Genomic DNA, 23,277 nt, shown 5'->3' on the forward strand with positions numbered 1-23,277 from the left:
TTATTATGTTGAGGTAGGTTCCCTCTATGCCCACTTTCTGGAGAGTTTTTAATCATAAATGGGTGTTGAATTTTGTCAAAAGCTTTTTCTGCATCTATTGATATGATCATGTGGTTTTTATCCTTCAGTTTGTTAATATGGTGTGTCACATTGATTGATTTGCATATATTGAAGAATCCTTGCATCCCTGGGATAAATCCCACTGGATCATGGTGTATGATCCTTTTAATGTGTTGTTGGATTCTGTTTGCTAGTATTTTGTTGAGGATTTTTGCATCTATATTCGTCAGTGATATTGTTCTGTAATTTTCTTTTTTGTAGTATCTTTGTCTGGTTTTGGTATCAGGGTGATGGTGGCCTCGTAGAATGAGTTTGGGAGTGTTCCTTCCTCTGCAATTTTTTGGAAGAGTTTGAGAAGGATGTGTGTTAGCTCTTCTCTAAATGTTTGATAGAATTCATTTGTGAAGCCATTTGGTCCTGGACTTTCGTTTGTTGGAAGACTTTTAATTACAGTGTCAATTTCATTACTTGTGATTGGTCTGTTCATAAATTCTATTTCGTCTTGGTTCAGTCTTAGAAGATTATACCTTTATAAGAGTTTGTCTATTTCTTCCAGGTTGTCCATTTTATTGGGCTAGAGTTGCCTGTAGTAGTCTCTTATGATGCTTTTTATTTCTGTGGTGTCCATTGTAACTTCTCCTTTTTCTTTTCTAATTTTATTGATTTGAGTCATCTCCCTCTTTTTCTTGATGAGTCTGGCTAAAGGTTTATCAATTTTGTTTATCTTCTCATAGCATTGTGGTCCAAAAAGATGCTTGATATGATTTCAATTTTCTTAAATTTACTGAGGCTTGATGTGACCCAAGATGCGATCTACCCTGGAGAATGTTCTATGTGCACTTGAGAAGAAAGTTTATTGTGTTGTTTTTGGATGTAATGTCCTATAAATATCAGTTAAATCTATCTGGTCTGTTGTGTCATTTAAAGCTTGTGTTTCCTTATTAATTTTCTGTCTGGATGATCTGTCCATTGTTGTTAGTGAGGTGTTAAAATCCCCCACTATTATTGTGTTAATGTTGATTTCCTCTTTTATAGCTGTTAGCATTTACCTTATGTATTGAGGTGATCCTATGTTAGGTGCATAAATATTTATAATGTTTTATCTTCTTCTTGGATTGATCCCTTGTTCATTATGTAGTGTCTTTCCTTGTCTCTTGTAACATTCTTTATTTTAAAGTCTATTTTATCTGATATGAATATTGCTACTCCAGCTTTCTTTTTATTTCCATTTGCATGGAATATCTTTTTCCATCCCCCCACTTTCAGTCTGTATGTGTCCTTAGGTCTGAAGTGGCTCTCTTGTAGACAGCATATATACAGTCTTGTTTTTGTATCCATTCAGCAAGCCTGTGTCTTTTGGTTGGAGCATTTAATCCATTCACATTTAAGGTAATTAACGATATGTATGTTCCTATTACCATTTTCTTAATTGTTTTGGGTTTGTTTTTGTAGGTCCTTTTCTTCTCTTGTGTTTCCCACTTAGAGAAGTTCCTTTAGCATTTGTTTTAGAGCTGGTTTTGTGGTGCTGAATTCTCTTAGCTTTTGCTTGTCTTTAACACTCTTGATTTCTCCATCGAATCTGAATGAGGTCCTTGCTGGGTAGAGTAATCTTGGTTGTAGTTTCTTCCCTTTCATCGTTTTAAATATATAGTGCCACTCCCTTCTGGCTTGTAGTTTTTCTGCTGAGAAATCAGCTGTTAACCTAATGGGAGTTCCCTTGTATGTTATTGGTCATTCCTCCCTTGTTGCTTTTAATAATTTTTCTTTGTCTTTAATATTTGCCAATTTGATTACTATGTGTCTTGGCGTGTTCCTCCTTGGGTTTATCCTGCCTGGGACTCTCTGTGATTCCTGGACTTGGGTGGCTATTTCCTTTACCTTGTTAGGGATGTTTTCAACTATAATCTCTTCAAATATTTTCTCAGGTCCTTTTTCTCTCTTTTCTCCTTCTGGGACCCCTGTAATGTGAATGTTGGTGCGTTTTATGTTGTCCCAGAGGTCTTTTAGGCTGCCTTTATATTTTTTCATTCTTTTTTCTATATTTTGTTTCACGGCAGTGAATTCCACCATTCTGTCTTCCAGGTCACTTATCCATTCTTCTACCTCAGTTATTCTGCTATTGATTCCTACTTGTGTATTTTTCATTTCAGTTATTGTAATGTTCATCTCTGTTTTTTTGTTCTTTAATTCTTCTATGTCTTTATTAAACATTTCTTTCATCTTCTCGATTTTTGCCTCCATTCTTTTTCCGAGGTCCTGGATCATCTTTACTATTATTATTCTGAATTCTTTTTCTGGAAGGTTGCCTATTTCCACTTCATTTAATTGTTTTTCTCTGTTTTATCTTGTTCCTTCTTCTGGTACATAGTCCTCTGCCTTTTAATTTTGTCTATCTTTTTGTGAATGTGGTTTTTGTTCCACAGGCTGCAGGATTATAGTTCTTCTTGCTTCTATTGTCTGCCCACTGGTGGATGATGCTATCTAAGAGGCTTGTTCAAGCTTCCTGATGGGAGGGACTGGTGGTGTGTAGAGCTGGGTGTTGCTCTGGTGGGCAGAGCTCAGTAAAACTTTAATCTGCTTGTCTGTTGATGGGTGGGGCTGAGTTCCCTCCCTGTTGGTTGTTTGGTCTGAGGCAACCCAACACTGGAGGTTACAGGCCCATTAGTGGGGCTAATGGTTGACTCCGGGAGGGCTCACACCAAGGAGTACTTCCCAGAACTTCTGCTGCCAGGGTCCTTGTCCCCATGGTGGGCCACAGCCACCCCCTGTCTCTTAGGAGACCCTCTAACACTAGTAGATAGGTCTGGTCCAGTCTCTTATGGGGTCACTGCTCCTTCCCCTTGGGTCCTGATGCATACACTACTTTGTGTGTGCCCTCCAAGAGTGGAGTCTCTGTTTACCCCAGTCCTGTTGAAGTCCTGCAATCAAATTCTGCTAGCCTTCAAAGTCTGATTCTCTGAGAATTCCTCCTCCCATTGCCAGCCCCCCAGATTGGAAAGCCTGACATGGGCTCAGAGCCTTCACTCCAGTGGGTGGACTCCTGTGGTATAGTTGTTCTCCAGTTTGTGAGTCACCCACCCAGCAGTTATGGGATTTGATTTTGTGATTGCACCCCTCTTACTGTCTCATTGTGGCTTCTCCTTTGTCTTTGGATGTGGGGTATCTTTTTTAGTGAGTTCCAGTGTCTTCCTGTTAGTGACTGTTCAGCAGTTAGTTGTGATTCTGGTGCTCTTGCAAGAGGGAGTGAGTGCACGTCCTTCTACTCCGCCATCTTGAACAAATCTCCCCTCCTGTGTGTTTCTACTGTTTTGCTCCAAAAGTTACAAGGCAGCATGTAATCCCGAGTGCACTTACCTGGAATCCCCAAGTGATAGCCAGTAGTGAAATTTGCTTTAAATCCCGCTTTTGCCAATGCATCATCAGTGATAAAAAGCACAGTCATTCTGTTGGTGGTTGAGAACACGTCCTTTACTGGACCAGGCCCTGTGTACACAGCTGCTCAAAAAAAAAAAAAAAAAAAAAAGAATAATCAGTGAGATGATTCTTTGACTCTAGAAGGAATATACCTTTTTTCTCAGTTCTGTCTCCCAGAGGTATGCAACATGCAGCCTGGCTTGCTCAGGAAGCACCACATGTAAGTAAATGCATACATTCTCTTACATTTTAGGCACTGCTTCTAGGAAAGCCAACTTCTCTACTGACCTTTTCCAGTATTACTTAAGGTTTCTGCAGCTCTATAATTTAATGATGAATTACTCATAATATTGTCTGGCTTTGCATCACTACTATTCAAAGCCCATGTTATCACAGAAAAATAATTATTTGCCTGCTTTTAAAGACCTGTATGAAATAACAGAGCTTATAGTCTCCCTTAATAAATTTTTGTCTACATTTATTTGATTTTTTAATAAATTGAATCACTAACCTAATCTGACAGATGAATTAATTACAGACAGATAATATAAACCTAAATGGTGGTTTTCGATTTTTTTCCCTCTAATCCCTGGGCTTTGAGGGTTTCATAAACAATAAAATACTCTTTATTAAAAACTAAAGGCTTCAGTTAATTTAAAAATACATTCATATTATTAAATATTTTATATATTGGAATCCTTAAAAGTGATTCTGTATCAAAAGAACTTCTCACCTACATATTTGAAAAGGATGATTCTGAGATCCTTTTTGGTGATTGATGGAAATACTAAGAGGTGAAATGATAAAAACTGATTTTTCTTAGATCATGAGAACACTGAAGTTTTTATTAGAAAGACAGAGTAAACTGAAAATGGAAAAACTACTCAAAATGTGTTTATAACTGTATTGAAAATCAAATTTGAAGTTCCTCAGTTCTTGCTAGCACAAGGCTCCTCACCCCACTGAGATTTTCATTGTTATTTGTTCTGTGTGTGGCTCTCAAAATCCTCTTCCAGGAAACTTGTACTTTAGAACTTTGTGGGATTTTTCTGAAGAGCCTACATAATGGTGATGGATTAGTATGGCTGGGGAACCCTCTCACCACTCTGTTCCTTCATTGCTATAGTGCGTGCCCTCTGGAGTCTTCATCCACTTGTTGCAGTGTTCATGTGATTGCATAGCTATCTGGTCATATTTTATAGGAAATAATTAATACAGGTCTAAAGCACAGTTAGATAAAACACTTTTACTTGTAAAGTGTGCTGTTTCTGCATTCCAGTTGACCTTTCATGTATTTTCATAGTTCAGTGCATGACTTATCAAGACACTTCTTTCTTAAAAATTGGTAGTAATTGAGTAAGATATTAGCCATTATACTTGATAGATTTTTATTATATTAACATGTATTTTATGATCTAAGTATAATAATTTCCTCTAGAATAGAACACTTTTTCCCCATGTCTATTTAAAAAAATTAATGATCAACAGCTGTTAGGGAAAAATCAACTTGCTCAACTTTTGACTCATTCTCAGATACTTATATAGAAGCAGCTAGTACTAGAGACACAGACAATCAAAGTAATAGTGAAACACAAAGTAAAAAGCATTTAAAAATTTTGCATAACAAACACAATTGTTCCTCTAGTTTGAAGTGAAATAAAACATAATATAATAGCTATCTTTGGAAATACGATGTACACATAATGCATAGAAAACTGCATAATGGATGTTCTTAGCTTTTAGTCTCTAAAGTGTAATGCTTATTGTAGTAAATTAACATCAGCTGGTAGGAACTGCTGACTCAAAACTATGAATCCTCCTTTGCCAAGAATGCTTCAGAAAAGTGTCATTCTGTCATCATTGTAAACACTCCCCATATTGGAAGCGTGACATACAGTTTGGCATGTTACTCTACTGCTGTAATTTCACTTTGCTTGTTGTAAAAGAGTGACTACATTTATTGAGAAATGCTCTCTCCATCAGTCCAATGTCTTGAGCCATACAACCTTCACAATATTTAAACTGGAGACTTACCTAAGAGCAAGGAATCATCTTCACCATCTCTGATTTCAACAACATCTGCAATATTTTCTAAGTCAAATATTTGAAAGTGAAGCTGAATATTTTTTCCCTTTTGTGCATTTAAATTCCAAACACCTTAAAAGTAATAAATAACAACATCGTTTAAACATACTTCTTTTGATTTCTCTTCAAAACTTCAATCTCTTGAGAATTTCAAATTACTTTCAAAGATGTTTTCATTTTATATAAACCAATATTCCAAGCTGTTTTTGTGTGTGAAGAAACATTTTATCTATTCCAGAATATTTGTAGTAAAATTTCAACTAAATATGAAATAATTTACTGTAATTGAATTTGCTTTATTTCATATAAAATGGAATACTTTAATCAAAGCTTGCCAATAGTGTTTCAGTCCTACAATCTAAAATTTATGAATGTCAAAGATGTGAATATTCTATTTCCATTTATTTTATTTCCATGACTAAATGTAGAGGAAAATGAGGTGATTAAAATGCAATTTGTAGGGCAACTAAACTTTAGTATTTCTTTAAGTAATTGTTGCCATTATTTATATGTTTCATATGATGGTGGTTCCTTTTGGAACAAAACAAAACAAAATTACTAGCCTTAGTAACAATAAACACTCCTTGTTCTTTATTGATTCCTTAAAAGATTTAGTCTTTAGATTTTGTTCTAGGCTCTTTCCTCATTCTGCGTGAGTGTTCTCATTCACTCTTAAGGAAATCATTTCATCAACATAGTAATGACATCTAAGTCTTTATTTTCTACACTTTTTTTTTGAGAAGTAAATCCATTTATTCAATTATTTACTGTGTACAGATGTACGTATCTCAAATTCAACGTGTAATACAGGGAACACACAATTATCTCTTTCCCCAACTCACTCCTTTTTCCATTCTTCCTATCTCAGTGAATAGCACCACTAATCATCTACTCATATTTGTCTATACCAGAAACCTCCGCATCTCCCTTGACCTCCTCTCTCCTACTGCGTCCAATCAATCACCAAGGCTGCCAATACTACCTCCTATATCCCTGGAATCCCATTTCCTTCTCAGTCTCCACTGCCACTATCCGAGTTCAAGTCACCTTTATTTTTCGTCTTCTAATTGTTGATGCTGATGGCTCCTTTACCACCTGTCTCTGATTCTACAGCCCGACGGATCCATCGAAAATGCAAGCATGATTTCATCACTATTTTCCTCTAAACAATTTAAAGTTTCCTCAGTGCTCTCAGAATAAAATCCAAACTGCTCAATGTGGTGTGAAATACCTTCACACTTCAATTTCATTTGTTATTATTACTTAACTTTGCTTGAAGATTCAAGAAAAAAAAATCAAGGTCTTCTACCTCTGAACTTTTTATATGTTAGGTACCTCTCATGTCCCTCCACAGTCTCCTGCCTTTTCACTTATTACAAACAGTACCTTAGACATTTTGTGATGCCTGACAATTTATCTGAATCCTTGTGTAGACTGAATTATGTTTGTTTCTTCTTTACTTACTTCAGTGCCTAACAGATGAAGCATTCAATAAATATTTGTTGAATAAATCAATAAATTTAATAAATTTCTCCAAATTGTTCTTTCAATGTTCTGCTTATTTTCAGATATTTTTAAATCATTACTTTGTACAAATGACATGTTTAAAAGATATTTCCAATGTGAAGTAGGGATGATCATCTCTGGTTCCCCATACAAGTCAAATTAGATTAATGGCTGTTTATTTTTTTGAATCAGATATCTCCCTATAATAGTGACTTTATTATCCTATCAAAATGATACTTATCTCTGGATCATTTGAAGGAAGAAATGACATTTTCTAATAACACATTTTTCACTGTCATTGGGGCATTTTTTTCACTGGTAGAATTTTCCATTTAGGTTGGTGGTATTATGGATGGCTATGGAAGGCAGGGGAAGAACATGTCTGTTTCCCAGAACTACTGGAGTGGAATCTTTGTAGGATGGGTCTGGGAATCTGCATCTTTAACACAAACAATCTCTAAGCAGCCTTATGAGCTTCTCTATTTAGGACTAATGACCTAGAGACAAGCTTTTTATGGTTTTAGCATTCTAGTCTATTCTCCTCTCTAGACTTAGAATATTTTAGTGATCCTCTTTATTAGTTCATCTTTTATATTGGGAATCTAATCACATTACTATAACTGCCTGCTTTATTGACCTTAGTCTATATTTATAAAGGGTGTGCATGTCACAACTGGCTCTTTGCTTTTTATACTTTCCACTGACCTTATTCTATGGAATTGCAACCTTGTTATACACACCATAAACATTATATGCATAATCAAGGGGAGTGGTGTCTGGGGTTAGGCTGCCTCATTCACTTACTGGTTTTATTCAACTTTTAAATTTGAGAAATATAATAATATCAACTGTTTTAAAGAATTATTGTGAGAACTGTCTAAAATAAGGCATATAAAGCATTAGTGCAGTGACTGACATAAAATAAATGCTAAAAAGTTAGTAATTAATTATTGTTATTCTTGTTATCATTCTATTAAGCAATCTCACAGATGTGGTAGTTGTATTCAGATACAGCAAATTTATAATTACTTTGCTGTGTCAAGGGGAGAATCTAACTTTGATATATACATTTGTTTCTCATGGCCTGGAAAAGAAATGACTCACAGAAAGCCTGATTAGGGTAGTTGTTTGGAAAGTTCATAGACATGAATGTTGTATTTGGCTCCCACAGTTCAAAAGGTCCTCCACAGTCCGCTGAAAAGGAAAGCAATGAAAAATCATTAGTAACATATTATTTATTTCAGACATAACACTATATGCCCATAAATTTCCAATTATATTTCTTGGAATACTGGTTTTGACAGATACATTTTAGAGTTTGTGTAAGGGAAAAATATAGGTTAACAGGTCTTTTTACTGAAGAATTTCTCAAAACCTTAAATATTCTTATGTTCTTTGTGATTCTCCAAGAAGACATAATAGTATTCAGCATTTCCCAAAATTATTTAGTCAAGAAAACAATTTTGACAAGCATCTTTTATAAATAGGCTTCATGAAATAAGGTATCAATGCTCTGCTGTAGAAAAAAAGATGAATCTTCATAATAGAGCAAATCTTACATCTGTCACTCGCTTATGAGAAGAGCTAGTAAATTACTAATCCTGCCATTTCTTGTTTTTTTCTTCTTTTTTCCTACTTTTTTTTTCAGTAGAGAAGAAGCTTCACCATCCTGAATATTGTATTGAGGCATTTGACTCTCAGGAAAGGGGGATAAAATCTCTACCTTCTAAATAATTGGCCTAGGCTGTTCAGGAGTCAAGTTGGAACTGAACTTAATGCAAATTTATTAGAAAAAAATAGAGCACAGATCTTCCAGTTAAGAGTATGATACTTCAAGTGGGTAAACTAACTTTATGAAATTCTTAATCTACTTTATTTATCTTGTTTATTAGAAGAACATTCTAAAGTAATGTAAAACTTCATCAACCACTTTGAGTATCCCAGTTCTATCTTATTTTTTATTACCATGTTATATTTAAGATCAAAAGAATAAAAGTAATCTAATTAGAAGAATATATAAAACTGAGATAAGTAGATATTTTTTCTATTATTAAAGGCAGACGATAATGGTATTACTTACTCCCAATAACACAGAAATCAAATTAGAGGAGGGAAAAATTAAGTGTCTCTACATCTACGGCAGTGCCTTCCATCAGACCCTCTTGTTTGATCACTCTTTTACATGTCAACTGACTCATTTATGTAGATCCTTTCAATTCATGCACACCTTTCAAGTTTGTATGTAATAATCTTCTTAGATTTGGGTTTTATGATATGTACAATGGGACAGAGAGAGACAGTTGCTGTGGCTCAAACTAGTATCATTGCCAACATATCCCGTTCTGTAAGGTTTGGTTCTGTAAGGGCTTGGTCTACCTTATATGCCCTCCTGGGACTGGCTTGTCCAGAACCAGCTGAACTTAGCAAGAATAATAAAACCTTTTTTAAAAACCTTATTGTTTGCAAAGTTTCCATGCACATTTTCTTATCTGGAGAGAGACGGTGGTGTATAAAGGAAAGATGTGTTGGAGTTGGTGGATTAAAACTGTCGTTCTGAGTTAGTTACTTGTCTTTTTGAGACTGGATCTTCCCATATATAAACTAGATATATATTAGAGATTTTCAAGGTTGTTGTAAAAATCAGACATAATTTATGAAAAGTGCCTACACATTACCTGGCACGCTCAGTCCTGGTTGTCAGTGCAGTCTTGTGAATTAGGTAATTACTATGACTATTTCAATTTTTTTTTTAAAACATCTTTATTGGAGTATAATTGCTTTACAATGGTGTGTTAGTTTCTGCTTTATAACAAAGTGAATCAGCTGTACATATACATATATCCCCATATGTCTTCCCTCTTGCGTCTCCCTCCCTCCCACCCTCCCTATCCCATCCCTCTAGGTGGTCTCAAAGCACCGAGCTGATCACGGACAATCCGGGCATCGGAAGTGTTCTGTTACTTGCTAATGCCGAGCATAACCACTTAGTGTCAAAGTCAAGGCTTCAACTCAGTTAACCTCAAACTCATCTCACAGTATGTTACTGTCTGTTATTGGGTTGATTAAACAGAATCATTTCAACCTTCTGGTCTGAGCTATAGGCAGGGTTTAGGCTGAGTCTCAGTAAGTGGCACTTGGTGGGTATGTGACAAGGAGAAGGAGGACAGAAGGGAACGTGGATGAGAGCACTGACAAGTAAGGTCAATGATGGACAGACCTAGAAGGAAGAAAGCAGTGTACACAGGGTGCTGAAGAAGACATTGGAACCAAAGAAAGAGTGATAATTCGGAACAAGGGCAGGTTCTCCACTGGGAAAGGCTGAGGGAACTGTGCGCTCCTACAGCAGCAGTTCCTCCAAGGCGAATCCTCTCCTTGATTGTGCGACTTATTGTCTTGACAAGATTTCTGAAGAAGCATCCACTACAACCCCTCAACTCCCACATACACGCAACTCACCTAATTTTAGTAACTCCACAGTGCCGTGAAACGCTTTCTTCAATCCTCAAGAAAACTAATGAGGAGGGGAGAGTGTAACTGCAGGGACAAAAATAATACTGCTGATTGGCGAGGGGGAGAGCCAGCTCTTCTTCTTAAGTTTAGACATGGCCAGTGTGGCCAGTGGGAGTGCTGTTGTTTAAGCATCATTCTCATTTCTCTTCAAGGAAAAAATTTCTAAATTGTATACTCTTCATATAGGAAATAGCCAACAATTTGGAGAATGTATTGAGTGTTCACTTTTCTGAACACTTGATGGTACATTGTATTATATGCAGATGAGTAGGTAGGACTTAAATAAACACACAACCAGAACTAAAATGTTGTCAAGTGTGATTGTTAAGTCTGTCAAGGCAGGCAGGTGCCTTAGCATTTCTCCTCTGAATAGAAATCTTGGAAATTCAACACTTAAAATACTTTAAAAAATAATAAAATATTTAAGAAGTACTTTTTGAAATACATTTCAAATATAATTTTATGTCAAATAAATGATCAGTAAGTATCTCTGATCCTTGGTCTTATAAGATTGATATCAGTTACTCTCTGTATATAAACGACTGTAAGGAATTGGCAAAAGCACTTTCAGCCATTCTAAATATGATGACACAATTTATTTTAACGGTGGTGTTGTTATAGCGGAGATGTAGCATGTACTTCTTAGAGGAGCCAAAGACTCATGAAATGTAATTCTGGAGAGCACAGTCCTGCTGTGTCATTTAATAAACCATCTCCACCCAGAGAATGAGAGTTAAATAGTTTGTCTGATACAGGGAACTCTTCAATTACAGTTGTTAAATTCTACCATTTTTTTTTTCTTGGAGCTGTTCTCTCAAAGATTTGTATTTTGATTAACTTCTTACTATGCCAGTAGGAATCTTCATGACATGCAATATGTAAATAATATGCAGTGTTTTGCAAAATGGTTGTCAGGGATAAATATTTTCCTTGAGGCATGTCATTTTTAATCCATGCTTAAACCTCTGACATAAATGATATGTCAACGTGGAGGCATTTACTGTAGGGTGAAAAGAAGCAGAGTCCAGCTTTCACTTACAGTAAAAGGGTTCAAATTAAAGTTATTTATGACAAGATATTTAAAGCAAGAAATAAGGATGATAATAGTAGGTTTCTGATTGCTACTTTTTTTTTTAAGATTTTTTTTTTTAATGTGGACCAATTTTAAAGTCTTTATTGAGTCTTCCACACTCTCCTGCATTGGAAGGCGAAGTCTCAACCACTGGACCGCCAGGGAAGTGCCTGATTGCTCTCTTATGTAAGGGAAATAATAGGTGCAGTTTAAGAAGTACTACCGCACATTGATGTTTGAATATGTTAAAAGTGGCTAATTTTCAAAGTCAGCAGTTTTTTAAAAATAATCATAGTAATAGATAACCAGTCCTAAAGTATTACAGACACAACAATTTTAAAAGCTTAGGTGGTAATATAAAAAGAAATTTTGGGGTTCAGTTTGTCAAAATTTATATTTCCATTAACAGGTTATAGTGACCAGCCACAATACAAATGTTTTTATTAAATTTGTGGCAATAAAGTTCAAATTTATATTCCCTGTGGTTTACATTTTATTTATAATTACTAGCCATCTAGCCAATAATAGATCTAATAAATAGGCTGTTTTGAAGGTAAAAAGATGAAAACAAGAGTAGCCAAAAACATACTGATGTAGGAGCATATGAGGGCAGTTAATTTGGAATTTGCTAAGGGTATCAAATCATACTAATGATATAAAAGGCAAGAAGCTCTACATGACCATCAATTACATGAGAGTTAAATTGGTACTGATTCATTTTTACATGAATAACTAATGTTAAATATCATTTAGCTCTAAGTATAATATCAAGCCTATGAAACTTTCCAAATTAACTTTTATTTTGCTTTTGGAAATGGAAAGTGGCCTAATAATGGCCAAATGGAGTGAAACTATAGAAATAGAGTGACTATTACAATAGTTAAATCTAGCTTGTCCTTTTTTTTTTTTTCCTTAACTAGTTTTAACAGCCCAGAAATAAGCCAGGTGCTGAAATGTTGATTTCTTTTTGTATATACCTATTCTATTTAGTAGGTACTTGTCATGAATCGTTCCAATTGTGTTGCAAATTGGCATTATATTTGTGTAATGGAAGGTTTACTTTTAAAAAATGTTCTCAATACAATCCCCACATTTAAATAATTTGTGCCAATGTCACAGGGCAAAAATCATAGAGCTGATGCAGCAGCAAGTGATTAAAATCACATGATGAAAAACTCCCTGCAGTTATGAAAACTGAACTTATATTTCCCCAAACAAGGCACAACCTGGATCCCTAAGAACAACAGAGAGAAATGGCCTTAGCTAGTCAGTTACTTGATTATTTTCTTATTTAAATGCTCTATAAGAACCAAAGAAAAGACTATTAGCCAGTCAACCATGGTTTCCCTTTTTTTCTGCTTAAACAAATCAGTGATCGGGAACCAGAAAAGCTTTGCTCAGGTAAGAGTTTCCCTGAACCAATTGCAAAGGGCATTAGAATGAAATTGTTCAGAATGCATTTGATGGTAATTAGCATTTTCTGCTGTGCTAAATATTGCCCTGAAGTGAACCATTTGGAACCTGGAACAAATACACTCTGGGAAAATTCTAAAGTTTATATTTTAAAATCAGATGGGTTATTCTACCGTTATAATTTACCTATCGTAAAAATATGCAGGCATATCATGCTTCCTTGACATTGAGGTATTATCTTTTTCTCTTTCTGATTGGAATACATAAGAGGACTGTGTGGGTTAGACAGATACATTTCTAATATGAAAATTCATATTTAAAGTTTTCTTTATATATGTATGACTTTACATATGAAAGTTATCCCAAATTTTCTATTTTATATAGTGATGAGATGTTGCTATTTTTAAGATACTGAGCCTATGAAACTGTGTTACTTTCACCTGTAAAATTTTTTCTTCTTGACCACTTATTGAATAGAAGAACATGCTGGCAGAAAGGATTATGAAGACAATCTGTTTTATTAAATGATTGCAATATCAAAATAGCAAGATGTTGCTAATATTTGGTATCTATAGCAATTATTTATCAAACCAGCAGTGATTTTAATGATTATAATATTGTTTTGCATGAAAATGTTTCATATAACGGACAGGAAGGGAGTGGGACACATAAAAAATGAAGTGAGACAATTATTTTTAAACAACACTGTGCTCAATTACTGTGCTCATGTGGTATTTTATCCATCCCTAGCCCCACCATTATTTCCAAGCTTTAGTTCTGGTATCAGAATTCTGTTTGGCAAAAATGTTTAGAACACACAGCCAAAATAGAGAGAGAGAGAGAAAGAAAGAGAGAGAGGCTAAGTTTATATCTAATAGTATTTGTTGATGATGTATTTATGCAATGTTAAGAATCAGTCAGACACCAGTGAAGCAAAGGTGAATTAGATCCAGAGTTTGGTGTCAAGAAAACTTCTTGTCACAATTCTGTGGCCAATACTATTACATGGGAATGCATGGTACTTTCCTGTTTTTGTTTCAATTTTGAGTGTCATTCTATCTCTTAAACTGAATGCTTCCTTGAAGGTTTTTCCAGCTCACACTCTCTTCTCCAAAGTCTTCTATCACTTAATCTTCTCATTTACTACTTTTAGGGGCACATAGTTATATATTGCTTTTAATATTTATTACTTTGTTAATTCATTAATATTATATATTGCTTCATGTATCAATGGTTATTGCTACATCTTACATTTCTTGTGCAGTGCTTTGTATGTAGCAGATATTTATAAAATTTGAATGAATGCTTGAAATATTGAGGAATATATGTATAACCCATACACGCATCTAAACATGTTAATACACATGATGGTAAGTATAAATTAGCCTTTGGGTGGGATGTAAGTGCACATTCAATATGGTGGCATGGGACAAGTATGACAATGTCATGTTACTCTCCTCCTCCTAATGGCTGCTCATTTGTCATACATTCTCAAATGCCAGTCATTTGTCTTTAAAGCTTTTGAGTTGTTAAAGACAGTCATCTGAAAAGTCAGTTTTTGTTTAAGTTAAAGATTAGAAGCATAAAAATATATAATTTTCGAAGTAAAATCAAATTTGGATAGGTTGCCAACTGATTTGCTGATGTGAATATGGGCAGAATTTCAAGTGTGCTTGGCACAAAAGGGGAAATGGAAAAAGTGCTGTGTTTCATGATAAAACAAAAACATCTATGAGGTTCAACACAAGCAAAGCTGTACAGCTAGATGAGCTTCCTACCACCATAATCCAAAAACAAAAGGGATGCTTTTGCACCGCAAGTACAATGTAGTGAAAACATCCCAATAGAGGGACAATAGGTAATGGATGTTTCATATCATTTATCACTACACACACACACACACACACATTTCATTTGTTTGTTTATTTTGGTCAGATCCCATAGTCTGAAAGTGGTATGAAGTTATTGTCTCCTTTGACATAATAAGATGGTTGATAATGTACCTTTTGCTTCTGAAATGTCATGTTTCAAATTTGAGTTAAGAGCACAGGTAGATACAGGCTCCATTTTGTTCCTTTGAGATAAAAGATTCCATAGAACATTGGAAATCCTGGTCATTGCTCTTGCAAGGCCTTACAAAGGCACCATTTCAGGACAAAAATCTTGTGTGATCTAGGTATATTCAAAGTCCAGACTGAATCATTATTATTAAATTATTCTGGAAATAGGCTTGGTGGGTTTCAGGCTTAAGTAAACTCCTCTTGAGATCTTAACATCATTCTCATAAGAAGGCTATGAGAATCTTAAGGCTTCTTCCCAAAAGACTATAGGCCATGCTACATGGCTAATACAGCGTTAGTTTGTATTAAATTGAAAACAAAATAGAAATCAGCACTTTGACTATTATCAAAAATGAAAATTTAGTAAAATTATCATAAACATGATGCGTAACAAAGTAATTTCATTGTGAATTTTTATATAATATGTAATATTTTACTAGTTTCCATTTTACTTATATTTTAAAAGTTTTGATTTTCAGTGAAAAAAATAATACTAGGGCAAGATAATAAAAAAATAAGTCAGAGAGAGATCTACCTGAAAATAGTAATAACTTAATTAGGAAAAATACATGTTAAGGTTACTTACTAGGAAGTTCTGGCAGAGGAGTTGGGACCAAAGTTGGTTCTGGATAAAGACTCACATTGCAAATCCCATATGTTAGGCTAATGTCATCCAATGCTATATCACTCAGGAATGGGTTTTTAAACGCATTGAAAGCAACCTGTAATTCATAGAGGCACATAAAACAATTCCGCTTTAATCTTTTCTGATTGATTCTTCTTGTGGCCCAGTATCCTCTGGAGAATCAATACTGCCATGCCCAAGTAAATGTGGACAAGTTATCGCAAAGTGAAATACTGCTTTTCAGTGTCCTTCAGCTGAGCCCAGCTTCCTATTATGTGCTCATACTAGTCTCAATTTTCACTAGTGTCTTCTTTCTTTGTTAGGCAACATTGTCACAATTTCTGTCTCTAGCTCTTTCTTTCATGATATTGTCATACTCCATTGCACTCTGTCACATATACACATCATCTGGCAGGGGAGAGCAATCTTTTTCTAGGTTCTTTCCCCAACAATATTAAAAATCCAGGTAGCTGTCTGCCTTCTTAGGGCATACAACCTTGAAGAGAAGACACACTGATTAGATCATTTAAATGAGAGAAGAAGGAAAGAAGAGAAAATATGAGTATGATATAGTTGTTCAGGGCCAGCTGGTACTGGTCATAGTTTACCCAGGAAGCTGGTGTGGGATATATTGTGAGGGTGATACTCAGAGGACACCAACCCAGACTTGGGAGAAATGTCCAGTGCAGTGCAGTGTCCCCTGCATTGGCAGGCAGATTCTGAACCACTGCACCACCAGGGAAACCCCTATCCTACATTTTACTTGCAAACACCCTTAGGAAAAGAACACGAGAAGCTGTTACATGAAAAATTAATTCACCCTAATGTGAAATAAATGATCAGAGACTTCCCAATGAGACGGCTCATAGAATTTGTTTCTAAAGGAAAGATATGCGATTAAGTCAGGGTGGGGCAGGGTGGATGGATTCTGGTGCGTGTGGATGTTTTAACAGGAAAAGATGATTCCCTAGAAAAGTGCAGGGCTGATCTAGGTGGTGTATGTGAAAAGTTGCAAGACCTAGTTAGGCAGAGGACATAGGAAAACATGGTTGGCTTGCGCTAGAAAGTTGCTGAAGAAAGTTGAAATATCCTTCAAGGTTTCTATGACTTTTATGGCTCATTATAAGTAGTACTTTCATGTAGTAAATTGTTCCTCAGTAAATGGTTTTTAATAAGTCAATGAATAATTGAAAATAGAGGCGCTCAAAGGTAATAAAGTAGGAAGATTAGGAAAGTAAGGTGACTTGGCTATACCCAGAAAGTAAATTAATTTTTTCACCATATCACCATAAACTGTAATTGTACCACCATTTTTATAATACAAATACATGATTATAAGGCGTTTTGCCAACCTTAAATTCCATTGTTTCATTTAATGTTACTTGTCCATAGTTCCAATTTTCTCCATAATTTCCTTCCTTTTGGAAAATTGTCTTCTCAGTGTTTTGGTCACTGCTGATATTAATGCTTAGGTTATAGACATTTTCACCATACATATAATACCTAGTTTGGAAGCAAGCAAAAATGAATGGATTCCTACAACATTAGAATATATATATTTTAGGGTTCTTCTAAACCCTTCTAAACTCAAATACCCCCCTTTATCTTGGGTGAGGGAGTTGCTAGAGAAAAGGAGGAAGTTTCCCAGTATTTTGCTACTTTATCAGCTGGAAAAGTAATGACTAATACATTAAAACTTGGGACAACACCTTAGTAAAATTTGAGCCTGGCAATGTTACTCATTAAATAAGATGTCACTTAACATGCGTCTATAACATACCAGAAACTAAGGCAGACTGGTTCCAAAGTGGGGTCTAAAAGGAGACTTAAAAGTCCTACTCTTTCTCGTCTCCCTCCTGGTCCAGTTGGGGTGGAAATGTAAAATCCTGTAAAAACAACAAAAATTGTTTACTGCACTTAACTATGAGCATTTTCGTTGTGGGAGCTATATCATTCATAAGCAGGAAAGCACAACTTTAAGATGAAAATATAAGGAAATGTATTTAGGTACAGTGGAAAGGACAATGGATTGGAGGCCAGAAGACAGCTTCCATAACCAATCGTTATTTAAGAAAATCACTTCTCAACTCTGGACTTCCCAATAGCCTTGAATTGGAAGGATATATCAAAGTCTGAGTTACCATGAGTCCACATGACTGTTTCATCATATTATTATGTCCAAATACCACTTTAATTCCAATTTATTAGATGTTTTGATTAATTCACTCCTTTAGAGACAATCAGTCCATTAAGATATTAAGTTATGCTGGTAGACTAAAGCATGATATAGGCAAGTAGTTAAATACAAATTCGAAGGCAAAGTTAAGTGTTTCAAAGGTGCTCAGTTTTTTATTCCATTGCCTATACTGTGTTTCTCTAAATAAGAAGTGACCTGATTTTACAACGATCTTATCTTCCATATTCCTTTGAATGATAACTAGTCAGATCACAGAGGAGCAGGAAACATGCTAATCCACATAAAAGCTTTCTAAATAGTTCAAGCCACTGCATAAAGTGCTTTCTGATCTGGAATTCATTCTTGCAGCCAATGATTTGAGTCATCTGAAGTGTGGGAAAAGTTGTTGGGATGAGACCTCTTGAACGTTTTCTTAGGCAGATTTAATTTTTTAATTTTTAGTCTGCAGCTCATGTATTATGACAGAAAGCAGGAATCATGAAACCAAATATGATGTAAAGCAAATGAAATATTGGATAAATTTAATTTTATTGGAATGTAATTTTTTATGAAATGCTGAAATTTAGTGTTTATTTGAAAGCAATCATCTTCTGTCTTGTACTTTCAAACAGAAGTGTTTTTTTTAGGACATTTTCATAATTCCAAGAAGAAACCCATGCCAAATTGCAGGCACTCTCCATTCTTGTCACCCTTCTTCCAGCCTCCTGCAGCCACTAATCTACTTTAAACCTGTAGACTTGCCTATTCTGAATAGTTCGTGTAAATGAAACCATGCAACATATGGTCTTTTGTGAATGACTTCTTTTATTTAGTTAGTGTTTTCAAGGTTCCTCCAGGTTGTAATGTACTAGTGCTTCACTACCTTTTATGGCAGGATAATATTCCATTGTAGGCATATATCACATTTAAAAATTTATCCATTCACCAGGTGGAGGACATTTAAATTGTTTCTGCTTTTTTGGATATTTTGAGTAATGCTGCTATCAACTTGTTTTTATGAGGATGCTCATTTTCATTTCTCTTGAGTATGTACCGGGGAGTAGAATTGCAGGGTCATGTATTTAACTGTATTAATCATGTTAAACTCTATGTTTAACCTTTCAAGGAACTACCAGACTGTTTTCCAGAGTGACCACACCATTTTACATTCCCACCAGCAGTATATGGATATAAGCTAACCCTTGTTATTGTCTGTCTTTTTGATCATAGCCATCTTAGTAGATGTGAAAAGTAACGAATTGTAGTTTTGATTTGTATGTACCTAATGACTAATTTAATGATGTTTAATTTAATGATGTTCAGAATCTTTTTATGTCATTGACCATTCACATATCTTCTTTGGAGAAGTGTTCAAATCCTTTGGCCATTATTTGTCTCTATTATTGAGTTTTGAGAGTTCTTTCTATATTCTGGATAAAATTCCCTCACCAGGGAATATGATTTTCAAATATTTGATCAAAATATGAAATTTTCAAATATTTTATCCCATTCTGTGGGTTATTTTAAAAATTTTCTGATGGTATCCTTTGAACCACAAACCTTTTATATAGACATTTTTATAGTCAATGCTATGTATAAAGTTCAGACCCATTTATTTATAGCATGCGGAGTAAGGACAAGACATGAAGAAAAATGCTAGTAGAACTGCCAATAGATATATCAATGCATATTTAGATCAATGAGGCAAAAATTATTCAGAATGAGTATTTTATCAAGGTGAAATCATCATCAAATATCTTACTAAATGTAATATATGCACATCACTGGATTTAGATTACAAAAGGTAAAATAGAAATGAATGTGTATTTAATATTTTATAGTATTAACATACTACTTATACTTTGTATAGTGTTGTGATATTTCATGAGTACTTATTTTAGCCATGTAGTTAGTGTTCAATTATTCAAACCAATAAAAAGTAGTATAGATACAGAAGACATATTACAGAATCGACTCTCTAAATGCCCAACTCCAAGTCCCTTTTGAGTTGCTTAGAGTATAGTTCTAGAGGAAATAATTAAAATGCTACTGAATGCCATGAATAAGTACTGAAATGGCTACCCTATTCAGAAATATTTCTAGTTAGCAGCAATTATATAACTTAAACACACATCATGCTCCTATTTATGTTTGGCCATGTTCACAATCAATTAGTTATAATTAGAAATATTTTGAATGTCTTGTTTACCCATTAAACAGAAGTAAACTTGGGGTTTTCAGTCCAATTAAGGTATCATGATGTCATGAGCTTTGTATCATGGTTTAGATAAAAAAATTAATTATGTGGACTGTAATATCTTATGAATTTTGCATAAATAAATTTAAAAAACACAATACACTAAATATCAGATAGAATTGTGTATTTTGGAATAAAGTAAAATGATATATTAAATTATTATTCCTATGAAATGAGCTAAATTATTTAGTTAACAGATTAGAAGAGGAAGGAAATTCTTCATAAAATTATGAATTTCAAAAGTAGAGAATTATAGTTGACATAAAAATTTACTTAGTCCAACTACCTACTGTCCTTAAATTTCATCCACAACATTTTGCCTATGGGGGTCATTTGACCTCTGTTTAACATATATCAGATTCAGCAGGAATCATTGCATTTCAAGGCAGCCCATTCCATTTCAACATGATTAGAAAATTCATTTCTTTTTTAAGAATAAGTTATTGTGCACCTATTGTTTCTAATTTTGCCTCCTGGGCTCATTAGGATAAGATGAATTTATGGTAGCTCTACAAATATGTAAAGGCCACTATTATGACTCTCTTGGTCTTCTCAAGATTATCGGTCCTTTTTCCCTTCAATGATTTTAATGTGGCTCAATTTCAGTTTGCTTCTTCATCTGATAAGTCCTCAATAGTTGTACATCCAGTTGGTTCTACTCAGAACCAACTCAGAGTATGGAAACTAGAAGTCCACACAATATTTCTGCTGGAGTATTTCACCAGGTGGAGGAGTAGGAACATCATAAAACTTGGGACTAAGACTTAAGTCATCCCATCATAGTCACTATCTATTTCCAAGTGTGTCTCGTAGTACTCTGACTCCCCGTGAGAATTCTTCATCACTTACATCGTTGTTTAATAATGCTTCCTTCTGTACAATCTAATCTGTCCCTATTCAACATCTTTCACCATCTCTTTGTTTCCTACTAAACCAACAAATTCACTGTGATGTTTGAGGCCTCTGTGCTATGACTTCCTTTTCTAGCCATAGTTCTTATAATTCATGTGTTAATATTGACATGCAGCACTTCTACAAAATTAGATTATTTTAACTTTTCCATCACCGAGAAATGTTATAACTCTTGGGGTCTTTTTTTCTGTTTTCCTGTCCTTCTAATTCTCCTTACAATTGTACCTGTCAATATCCTACAGATTTTTTGAGGTCATTTAAATCAAATTAACATCTCCTTCAGAAAACCCTTCTTGGTCTTTCCAACTAGATATAACCCCTCCTTTTGAATTCTCAGTTGCACTTGTACTTCTCTGATGTCACTTAGTGTATTCCATTGTGTATTGTATTTATGTTCACATGTGACTTTTAAAACTTGCTAGAAATTTGGAAAAAAGAAAGACAAGGTACATTTTTGAATTCTTATATGGATTAGCTGAATACTGTTTAATTATTCTTATTACACTAATTAGACTGGCAAATTTAATTTTTAAATTTATTAAAGGACTGCACAAAATAAATTATTAAATAGATATTTTCCGTAACCATATGGGGAATTATATGGTTAAATGATAATTTCTTTTAAAATCCATCAACTTTCTTGAAATACTTTTGAGAGCTCTTGGAATTAATCGCAGAGTCAGCTTCAAACCCAGAACATTTTGTAATTTAAGCATTCAGTGAGCCTTTGCTGTGAGCCATAAGGTTTCTCTTACAGCTTCTACCTATCCCTTTTTCTGCTTATTTCTCCATGAACTGAACCTAACCTCTGCTTCCAACAGCCCAAATAAAAAGAAGTGCTGGACATGTGCTGATGCGGATGTAGAGACAGCAGAAACTGCAGAGATGGCAGAACTTTCTGGAAACTTGGAGGTCCCTCTCAAGAAGAAAATAAACTTATATAAATCACTTTGTGAGTTTGTGGGTGCATATAAAGTTAATTGAATCTGGTAGATAAATATTGAAAGGTTTAGATTGGAGAATGGTGCAAATTCAGTCAGATTCTATCAATATTAAAGAGTAATATTATTTTCTGAAATTCAACATCACAGGAAAGATAAGGAAATAAGGACAATTTTACTTTGAAACACTAAAATTCTACTTATTTTAGAATAAGTCTATAAGCTAAATAAAACGCAGCTATCCAAAAGACTTAATATACTTTTGAAAATTGAACAGTAGTATTTAGAAAAATATCACAGCCTATTTGTTTCTGTTGAATACATCTGTGGCATGAAAAGAAAATAGTTATAATACCTAACATTTATAAAGCATTTTTCATATGTCAGGTATTTTCTGAAGTTTTTTTCCAACATAATAATTTAATGTTCATAACATGCCTCCAAAGTCAGGTTCTATTATCATCAACCCACTTTCCAGATGAAGGAACTGAGATAGTAGATAGATAACTTGTCTAAATGACAGAGCTCAAATTTAAACCTAGCTATGACTTCAGGGTCTCTATTTTAATGGTCTTTACTACTACACTATGCTAGTCCCCAGGTGTTAGAACAATTATGATTTCACTGAGAAAGGCCAACAAAAAATGCTTTCTTTGGCTCCTCTAGCTCTTTTGTGACTCCTCCATTTCTTAAGTTTTCACATGTTACTAACCTCATTTTCCCTGAATGTTCTGAAAAAATGGGCCACTGCTGAGCACCCCAAGATGCTGCCCTGTATCAGTGCCACCGTCTCCGCCAATTCCCTTTGTTTCTAAGAAGTACAGAGAAACTGAGCGTTGACAAAACAGAGACTCGGGAGCCGGTGCTCCACTGGGAGAAACTTCTTCAGAAGGACTCAGAAAGTTAAGGGACTTAGATGTTCTTCCCTAAAGCAATGTTAATTCAAAGTTTATCTGTTTCATATAGACTTTCCTGTCATTTAAAGTGAAAGTAAAAAACCAAAAAACCCTGCATGGGTAAGAGGAACAGCGGGAGAGATTTAATTCCCTTCCATCTCAGAGGCAGAATGTTCTGACACATAAAAAAGCAGGCTGGAAGAAAAATGCCCCTTGCGGGGGAATGACTCTAGGTTATGAAATCACTGGTATGAGAGTTAGGAAGGACCTATTAAGGCCTCTCATCCGTTCTCATTACACTGCTGCCTCTGTGGGCTCTGAACTGCTCTAACTCATCTCATTTTAAATAA

General features: G+C 34.8%; 1 protein-coding gene across 1 annotated transcript in view; it reads right to left on the reverse strand.

The window, feature by feature from the left end:
* Nucleotides 1-23,277, reverse strand: part of TMPRSS15 (transmembrane serine protease 15) — a 141,398-nt gene that overhangs the window by 60,912 nt on the left and 57,209 nt on the right. Inside the window, exons 11-16 of the mRNA XM_082460669.1 lie at nt 17,526-17,631; nt 17,098-17,248; nt 15,707-15,842; nt 8,170-8,259; nt 5,509-5,631; nt 3,415-3,555 (exon numbers count right to left, since the gene is read on the reverse strand). Of these exons, the coding sequence (XP_082316795.1) occupies nt 3,415-3,555; nt 5,509-5,631; nt 8,170-8,259; nt 15,707-15,842; nt 17,098-17,248; nt 17,526-17,631 (747 nt within the window). The remainder of the gene's footprint in view (nt 1-3,414; nt 3,556-5,508; nt 5,632-8,169; nt 8,260-15,706; nt 15,843-17,097; nt 17,249-17,525; nt 17,632-23,277) is intronic.

The sequence above is a fragment of the Balaenoptera physalus genome (genome assembly GCF_965194825.1).
Source record: "Balaenoptera physalus genome assembly, chromosome: 4".
NCBI classification, from domain to species: domain Eukaryota; kingdom Metazoa; phylum Chordata; class Mammalia; order Artiodactyla; family Balaenopteridae; genus Balaenoptera; species Balaenoptera physalus.